The 10,335-nt window shown below is 27.8% G+C and overlaps 1 protein-coding gene across 1 annotated transcript; it reads right to left on the reverse strand.

Moving 5' to 3' along the window:
• Positions 1-255: 255 nt before the first annotated feature.
• Positions 256-10,126, reverse strand: LOC107446540 (astacin-like metalloprotease toxin 5). The gene is made up of 6 exons (XM_016061217.4): positions 10,020-10,126; positions 8,082-8,143; positions 6,338-6,419; positions 3,845-3,974; positions 2,527-2,702; positions 256-622 (listed from the first exon to the last, which is right to left on the reverse strand). The coding sequence occupies exons 1-6, from the start codon at positions 10,099-10,101 to the stop codon at positions 402-404; spliced, it is 753 nt and encodes a 250-aa protein (XP_015916703.3). The 5' UTR covers positions 10,102-10,126; the 3' UTR covers positions 256-401.
• Between the last annotated feature and the right edge of the window lie 209 nt (positions 10,127-10,335).

Genomic DNA, 10,335 nt, shown 5'->3' on the forward strand with positions numbered 1-10,335 from the left:
GTTGGACTTTATATATTTGTAGAAACTAATACCCGCCACTTTTGAAACTATTGTCAAATTTTAGTGATGTAATTAACAATCCCTCAAGAAATTATCGTCAAACTTTAGATGTGATAATAATGTCATTACATTAATTTAAAAAAATTTATGATGTGCATTTAAGTTTAAAATTTATATTAGTATTTATATGTATGAAAATGTTATCACAGCCATTCAAATAAACGAATTTTCTAAATAATCAATTCAACTCCTTAATTTTCGTAACACAGATAATTTAATATATACAGTATATTTTACGCAATACAACAAAATAAATTGTATTAATACATCAAGATAATTATTCCCTTTACTGTTTATTATTCATCATGTTTTAACAGTTGCAAAAAATATTTTGCAAGAAATTAAGCACACTTGTACATTTTTTTGAATCTTTCAATGTCACTTTTGGTCATTTCATTTTTATTAAAAGGGTCTACCAATGTCCTTCCGTTTTTGGCCACCATGGTGTCTTTTCCGTTCTTGGACAAGGCTTTGTTGCCATAAATCATGATGGAGTCATAGTCAAAATCATTATATAGAATATTTTCTTCCGGATTTAGCTTTATAAAGTTCTTTTTCTGATCTGCGAAACGAAGCAAATTGTTAAGCGTTAAGAATTATTCACATTTTCTATTACAAAAAAATTCCTTAAATGATTAATTTTTTTAATCAATTAAAATCTAAAATCTAATTACCATATATACTAACAGTACTATAAATAACGTAAAAGGTATAAACTTAAGATGCAAATGTACAAAGTGATTTATCTCAGAAGACCAGGTTATCTGAGAATTCTGATAAATACATTTAATGATTAGACTGGTTGCTATTGATTTCGAAATCGATTTCAGACGAATTCTTCATTTATCGTGAATGCTAAATATCGCTATTGACTAACAGTGAAAAAGATAGCTTTTGCCAACCTCTTCTCTGTAAGTATCACACCCCATTTCGAGATGTGTATAAGCAATTTCGAGAGCAATTATCAGCAATTTCCAGAAAACATGGTATTATGTTAACAGGTTAAACTATTAAACGAACTTTAGAATTGGATTATCTTGATTTTAAGCTCGATTTTTAGTTAACTTGGTTGCAGCATCTTGACTAACATATTGTGACAATTACAGGATTTTAAGCACTAATAAAAAACATAAAAAGTTAACCGGAAATGCAAAAACATATTTAAACAAACGTGCTAATATTAATAAACTGTGACGCACATACTTGGTTTTGCTCACTAAAAAACACTAACAAATGACAAGACATCGTAAGTGAACACTGACAAATTTAACTGACGTTTCTGACAACCCCAAAGAATAGTGCTTAATAAAAAATGAACATATATTACAATAATAATCACCATGGATAAATCCTCTTAACCTCATAGAAGCAAAAATATTTAAAGACTTTAATCTTATGGAAACCGTTATATATTTTTGGCCTCTAAAACAACTATATCACCCAGCAGAACAATTAATGAGCAAGTTTGGACTATGTTCTCCTTTGCAATCTGCTATGATGGCATTAAGCTATTTTAAAATGCTACAGAATAGCAGTTAGCATAAGCATCTTTAGATCTAAAATATGGGTATATTTGTAGAGAAAACCAACGATTACACAACAACTACCATAAACACAAACTTATATTCAGATTCACACTCAACTTCAGAAGACCATAACAAACAGGACTTTTTAATTTTGAAAATAAGGGGGAAAACAAGAAACAATTAACTCTAAATTAGGTAATAGGTAATGAAAAAGCAAGTAAACTTGACAGAAAGCTTAAAAACTCTCTTAGATATAGATGATTGTCGTTAAACTACTATGTAAAAAGCAAATTTGATCAAAACTCTGAAACATGGTCATGGATAACACGAGGTGAGGATGGAAATCGAATCTAAGCAAGAAAATACATGCCAGAGAATTGCTAACAACTCTAAACAAACACAAAATATTTGCTTATCTTTTTCGTCAACCAGCTACTAACATGTCAGGTTTTTCAGAGAAACTATCAGTTTATATTCTGCTGTACAATGCGCAATACATAACTGAATAATTTTAGGTCTAATGATTCCCGTTCACGTTTTAATACTCAACCATAATGGTTTGAATATCACCTTTACATGTTCATTGCTAAACACGCCATATCACAAAATGAAATTCTTTCTTACAATTTGTGTTTAATGAAATAGACCAAGTGATAGCGTATTATGCATATTATCAGTAATACGCTATCACTTGATTATATGCAAATCAAGATGCATATTATCAACCTACTAAAATTGCAAAAAACTACTACATTTTTTCCTGATAATAATATGTTGCTTAATAAAATAAATTTTCAAATTTAAGAATTAAATGGTTGGTAAAATTATAAATTTAGCTTTATTTTATCTTAACCTCTTAATGATCACTCTTCATTGTAAGCAAACAAATTTTTCCACGTTCTCTTGGGATTCAAAATATATCAAGTTACCAACCACTCACCCTCTTTTACGTTTTCTTCGTAGATAATCAAATGATCATCTCTGTCTGATCTGTTTTGTTCGTGATAGAATCCAAGAGCATGCCCCAATTCGTGAATAACAGTTCCTTTATACCAACAACCTCTACCTAGATTAAGCATCTGTTCACCATTAACTCTACCTACTTGAGAGCTGCAGCTGTAAGAGTTAAGAAATTCCATATTTTTAAAAACACAGAAAATATACTTTTATGCTTGCTGTACAATTACTTTTTAATGGTAATTCACTCTCCTACCTGCAGTATTTATGAAATGCCATAATTTTATATATTTTATAATTATTTACTTTCATAATATATTGCACAAATATACTTTAATTTACAATTTTAGTCGAAGTGTTATTTGTAATGTGAGCCAAAATTTATTTTAAAAAAACCGAAAATAGCATGTTCTATAAATATCGGCTAATTATCGTTTATTTTTCAATTCATTACCAGAAACGTAATGGCTATGACATACACAATTAAGCATCGCAAGTCATTACAGACAACTGCTGTCAGATTTTTTAAAAAATTAATGTTTTTAGCTAATAGATAGTATGTAATTACAGCGGAAAAAATGAGGTAAAATTAACGCATGATAAAGACATTCCTGGCAAAAAAATATTGACTACCAATATTTCGCAGTTACCAAAATATACGGTACTTAAACCATTCATTTGGTAGATTTTTCTATTTAAAAATATTTCATATTTAAATACACGGTATTTTAAAGAGCTAACGCGAATTTAATGAGAAAAGGTTCATTCTAATTTTATAACTTTTTAAAATAACGACTAATTTCTTGCTGATGGCTTTTAAATTGGTAATGGAGTTTTATTTTTTTAAACATAATTGGTTTAAGACTTCATTGTCTATTAAATTCGAATTTTTGATATAAAGACTCGAACTCGCTAGGAAACTAGGTGGACAAAAATGTTAAGGTTCCTCCTACTAAAAGGTTCCAATATTCTTAGTCTTACTTTACGCTTTTTTTTTTTAACTTTATTTATTATTTTACATTTTCAACATATTTTTAATTATGCTGTAATGACAGTGGAATTACATTATCCCTCATTTATGATGAATTAATTTGCGCAATTATACATTTTTAAAAATCTTAAAAGTTAATCTTTTCACATAACCTTAAATGTTAAGGGTCAGTAACAGTTAAATGAAGTGTTAACTCATATTCTTTGAATTAAAAAAGAAGCATATAAAGTGATAAAGAACACAATTTTCTTTTAAAATTCAAAAGTGTTTTTTTATTTATATTAAAAAAATATATCAAATTTTTAATTACCTTTTACCATCTCCCCAAACTAATCGAACGTAATCTTTTTCGTCTGTCCTTTTGACGAATCGGATGCATGTATTTTTATGAAATTCTTCCATGGCTCTCTCTATGTCCTTCACCAAAAACTCATATTTAACTAAAAGGGGAAAAAATATAAGAAAGAATTTTCTTTTATGTACTTTTGTTATACCTACGATTCATAAGTAATAGGGGCCTTTAGAAAACTGCCTACACAGTAAAGAAATTTCTGATCAAATTATGGATTTATCAACACTTTGCATTATCCGTAAATTTAATCTTACCCTGAAATCCATTTTTAACCGTAAAACCTTATTCCGTAATTTTTAAAGTTATATTTATTTAATTAGAGTATGCTAGTGATTTTACAGTAATTATTGCGTGGAAATATACGGTATATCAGATTTTTTTTGTCCCGTATCGTGATCCGGTAAAAATGGAGAACATCATTACCAAATCAAAGAAACATCATTACCAAAGCACATCGATATAATTTACCGAACTTTTTGGTGGTCCCATAGAGCCAGAAAGAATGTGAATTTTACCATGTTTTAGTAGTTTTGACTATACTTTTGTCTCAGTGTAGGTTAGGTCAGCACTTAACGTACACTGTAACTGTAATATTTATTTAATTAGAGTGATTCAGTGATTAAACTATAATTATTTCCTTGGATATCCCCTGTGGGGTTAACTATAATTATTTCGTCGGATATCCCCTGTGGGGTTAACTATAATTATTTCCTCGGAAACTATAATTATTTCCTCGGAATTACTATAATAATTTCCTTCGTAAAATTTAACTATAATTATTTCCTCGGATATCCCCTGTGGGGTAGGTCAGAGTTAAGCTACCTTTACTCAAATTATTACCGTAAAAATTACAGTATATCAGATTTTTTTGTCCCGAAACATGTACCTTTAAAGATGGACTTTATGGTAGAAAGTACAGGCACCCGGAGTACCAGTACTTTTCACCGCAATTTGATCAGGAAGTTTCTACTATGTTAGTTTAAATCAAAAAATTTAATCCGATCATCCCTATCAACCTGGGTTTAACCACATTCCATACAGCCCCAACAAGTTCACAAGAAACAAGGCCTTTGTAGACTAGAGAACAATATTAAATTCTAGCCAAGTATATATCCTCCTTGACCTCTCAGAAAATTCATAAATTTTTCTCGTGATAGATTTTGGAGGAACATACTTTGAACATTTTGGAGAAGGGAATATATTTCATAAGACAGTATACAGCTTTTCCCTAATTATTTTATAACTGAACAGCAATGAAATAGTAATCTTGTTAAAATTTTAAAAAAAATCAATTAAAATGTCAAATTGGGGTTGAATGTAAAATTTGGGATGACTAAAAATTTTTGAATACAAGGCTATTTCTTTTCTTAATAACTTTTCCATAATGCAAAATTTCTGAGCAGATGGAAATCTTAGGGATCTGTTTGTTTAAGAAAAGCATTAACTTAATGTCAACAATTCAAACATTTGAAATTTCAAAAATGAAATTGTAAAATGTTCATAATTTAGAGCCTTAAATATATAAATGTTTAAAAAAAAGCATTAAATAGGCCCGTTGAAAGTTTTCAACTAATTAGCCTTAGTGATAAGTTTTATTTAATTTCTTCTTCCTAATAACTTCCGTTATGAATATTAAAATACTTGTAGTTGATTACATTAATTTTGAAATTTACTGCAAAGTATTAAGCTTTAATAAGATTTTTTTGTTTTAAAATAAAAAGCTTTTCCTAAAGTATTCATCAATGAGTCCATATTTCCTTTATTTTCGAGATTTGTTTTAAATGGTTTTAATGAAAAACACTTTTTGCATATTTGTTATATTTTTCAGTGGAATTATAAAATATTATATATATAATTGAATTTTAGCAAAAGTGATGCTTAGCTTTATAATTAGATTAAATGTACTAACATTAAATACAGGGAAAATAAATGTTCAATAAATAAAATTAAAAAAATTGAAATTTAAAAATACATAGAATTGAAAAATGCCAATTTTGAACTGCACAGCGAAAAACTAAAACAAAGGATAAAAAATTACAGTAATTATTTAACATCTCAGAAAAATGTAGCGTTCAATGTAACAACTGAAACACCTGTCAAAAAATGCAAAATCACATTAATTTAAATAATTATCATTAATGAAAATAGCAATTGAACAAGTTTAAAAGTTATTTTCTGGATATTGCGACCAAATGGTACTGAGGTGATTTTGAAAAGGAAAAAAAAGCTAAATTATTCATGGAGTACTAACGAGCTTCTACGGACAAAATTTAAAAAAATACACATCAAAATAGTTTTTGTCAATTTTATCTAACAACTTATATCTTTAAGCACATGATGTATTTTAATATTGTCTGCACAAAGAGACCAAAGACACTGTTGGATTAAAAATAACAATTGAACGAGTAAATAAAAAAATAAATAAACAATAAACCAAAGAAGAATTCTTACGCAAAACGTCATCTATAACGTAAGGTACAACTGCATTTGGCCATCTCAAATGTTCGCCAACAATAGCATTTCTTTCATCATCCTAGAAGAAATAATTTCTGTAAATAGCGCTTAAAACAACTTTAAATCGGCTAGTAAACTTTTAAAATTTTCATATTAAAATTACAGTAAAATAACAGACAGCAGTCTGTCCATTCAATTAACCGTAAAGGTTACGGTAAAGAACATTTTTTTACCTTTACAGTTTGAAACCGTTTGCAGTTAGTATGGTTAAAAAAACTGAATACAAAACTATACGGGATTTTTTTTTTTACCATTTGCAACTGTCATAATTTCAAAACAGTAAAAAGGAGATTTATCTAGACATTGGAGCAAGGCTTTTAGTTAACTAAAGGGCATTAGAATTAAGTTGTGGTGAAAAGTTTTCTATCAAACGAACCGTGGATTAATTAGTTTACTTTGCCTATTGTAAAAAAGGGGAATACTGGACTCACAGTTAATATTTTCTTACAGTTAACAGTTTGAATACCATCTTATATATTCTTATTTGACTGTTTTGCTTGAATATGGTAAAATAACATTTAAATAGATTTTTATTTAACCATTTTCCGAGAAATTTCTAACAGTGTATAATATATCTACAGTAGTTAACAAAACATAATTTCTAACATGTAACACAACATAATCCCAATTAGAATGAACTGGAAAATTAATTAGAAAAAAATTATGAGAGAAATTTAAATTTTTTTTAACTTGATTATAGATATATGAAGCAAAAATATAGAAACAATAATTTAAAAATTAAATTGAGAGAAAAAATAAACATACCTCTTCAATATAATACATACATATTTTGCATATTTTGCTTAGACTTTTCAAAAGAAGGCATTTTATAACACTGACTGAATTTTTTAATAAATTTAGTATATTTAAATAACCAATATTTGAAATCGAGATTTCTTTAAATTGGATGTACATGAAGCTGTACCCACTTTTAAAACTAAATTGAAAGATTTTAATGTCGCCATAAAAGTTTTATTCAAATGTCTACAATTTTCAACACAGCAAACTCTTATTTTGAATTTCTGCCACACAGTTGTGTGGCAGAAATTCAAAATAAGAGTTTGCATCAAACGAGAAATTTTGCTTCGAAATTTATTTATTAATATTTTTTTAAGTGCAGACTGGCGAAATGTGCGTTTTAATTTATGAAATATACTTATTATTTATCATTAATTTATGAAATATTTTTGAAATATGGGTCTTGTAATTGAAGTTCTTTTTCAAAAACTCTATTTTACAGCGAAATAATGATTTTTTACAAATAATGTTCTGACTAGTTCTGGCAGTAGTTCATGACTTTTATAATGAGTTTCGCTTATCTTTTTCTAGAGACCTTTATGCTAAATATGAAAATGGTGTAAAACCATAATATAAAAAAAAACACACAGTTTCATGAAAGCAAATAATACTTCGATATTTTTTAAATGTTTAAAATTTTACTCCAACACTTACACAGCTTAAGTTCTTAAAAAATTTAAAAAATATTATAACTTTTTAAAACTAATTTTAAATTTAGATAAATTTTCACAATTAGGAGGTATTCATAATTAAACTTCTCAGCTTTCCTTTGCATTTAAAGCACTCATACAATGACTTTCTCAGTTCTCCTTGGTGCAATACTTTCGGAAAAACATTCTATAAGAGGGTGACAACATTCAGTCAGTATCTTTCGAATACTTACGTAAGTAACTCCAATCATGTCACCATCGAATAAATCTGGATCTTCCAGAGCCTTTCTAGCTTCTAAAATATAAAATTTAAAAATTTATCAAGCTACTTCCTATTATTTAATTTCGATTTTAGTCAAAATATGAAGCCAAAATCGCATTTTCTTGCTGAATATAAATTTTTTTTTCTAATGATGATAACTTTTTAACTAGGAAATTAATTGCTACATATTTACTTTATCTCAGATCAGCAAAAATGACTAAAAGCACGATACAAGATATCTTTATTTCTTTTTTATTGCGAAAAAGTTTTATGTAATTTTATTAATTGTCTCTAATATGTGTATATATATATATATATATATATATATATATATAAATATATTATCAATTCCGTAGTCTTTATAGTAGTAGTCCGTATTCGAACCCAATCCAGAAGACTAGGAACTCCTGGATGAAGTATTCCAGGAGAAATTCGCCTTTGTGGTGGAACTAAGTATATCAATTCAAAATGAAGTAACAAAGTTCAAGAATAAAGTAGTAACGTTTCTCTGATAGCTATTATCAACGTTTATAGCAGTTTGTTTTTAAGACAATTTGCTTTTATATTCATTTACAGCATATGCAATATGAACAAATTCATAATATATTAATTCGTAATGTCATTAACGCATTCATTATTCGTATTAAATGCTTTCAGAATTCCCCCAAAATAGCTCGGAATCCCCCAAAAATACATAGGATTTAATAACTTTTTATATTCATTTACAGCATATGCTTTTTATGAACAAATTCATGAGATATTAATTCGTAATATCATTCATATATTTCATTCTTCGTATTAAATAGTTTTAAAGTTACTAGTATTGCCCCAAAATAACTAGGAATTCTACCAAAATAACTAGGAATTTCCCCGAAATAACTAGAATTTCTCTCACAATAACAGGATTAGAAAACTTTTCTCCCACAGGATTTAAATACTTTTTACCTTCATTTGCACCATACGCATTATGAACAAATTCATAATATACTAATAAATATTATCATTCACATATTTCATTCTTCGCTTTAAATACTTTCATAATAACTATCAATTCTCCCAAAATAGCTAAGAATTACTTCAAAATAACTAGGAATTCAAACAAAATAACTAGGAGTTAAAAACTTTTTATATTCATTTACATGCATTATAAACAGATTCATAATATCATTCATATATTTCGTTCTTCGTATTTAATACTTTCATAGTAACAAGTGATCCCTTCAAAATAACTAGAAATTAACCCAAAATAACTAGGAATTCCCATAAAATAACTAGGATTTAATAACTTTTTATATTCATTTACAGAATATGCATTATGAACAAATTAATAGCATATTAATTCGTAATATCAAATTCATAACATAATATTCGTAATATATCATTCTCCGCATTAAATATTTCCAAAATAACTAAGAATTCCCCCAAAATAACTAGCGATTCTCCCAAAATAGCTAAGAATTCCACCAAAGGAATTTTGATCAATTCGGGTTTTATAAAAATTGGGACTCGCAGCCTTTCGCTGAAATGCCAACTTATGCAGACACGTTTCTTCTTGATCCAAGTGGCTTACCAGCTTTTTCTCAAAATTGTTACAGAGCATTTCAACACCGTTTACACTTTGCAAATGTCAGCTGTTTCTTAACATCCTAATATTAAACTATAATTTAACCGAACAAAGATCTCAAAAAATTGTAGTTAAGCAATTTTTTTCCTTTGCTGCTAAGTAGACACATATCAAGAAACGCAAAAAAAGAAAATGCACTTTTTAGCTGAAAAAAGAAAACTAGTTCACATTTACCTCTTGTACAAATTGTTAATAAAAATTGCCCAATACTCTAGATTCGTCTTATGATATAAACTGTTTAATAACGTTTTTTATCATCAAAAATTGTAGAAAACAAAACATTACCTTCTGTCTGCTCAGGACTTAGACTAATAACTTCAGCTAAGGCAACGGACAACAAGCCAGCAAACAAAATACCAATCTTCATATTTGAAGGTTCAAGGTGTGTCAAATTTTGAAACTATAAATTTGTATAGCGAAGTTTGCCTCTTTTAAATATTTCCTTATCAAATTTTTATGGGAAAAGCCTGCTGCTAGCAAAAACAAAAATGACTTCTTTTTAAATAAAAAAAGACTGCTTGGTCAAAGATTTTTATTTATCAAGTAAGCAAACAGGCGCAATATTTAATTTTTTTTTTCTTACAGTCTATCCGAGCAGATA

This window comes from Parasteatoda tepidariorum, chromosome 7, assembly GCF_982258835.1.
Source record: "Parasteatoda tepidariorum strain Cologne lab strain chromosome 7, Ptep-v5.0, whole genome shotgun sequence".
Lineage (NCBI taxonomy): Eukaryota > Metazoa > Arthropoda > Arachnida > Araneae > Theridiidae > Parasteatoda > Parasteatoda tepidariorum.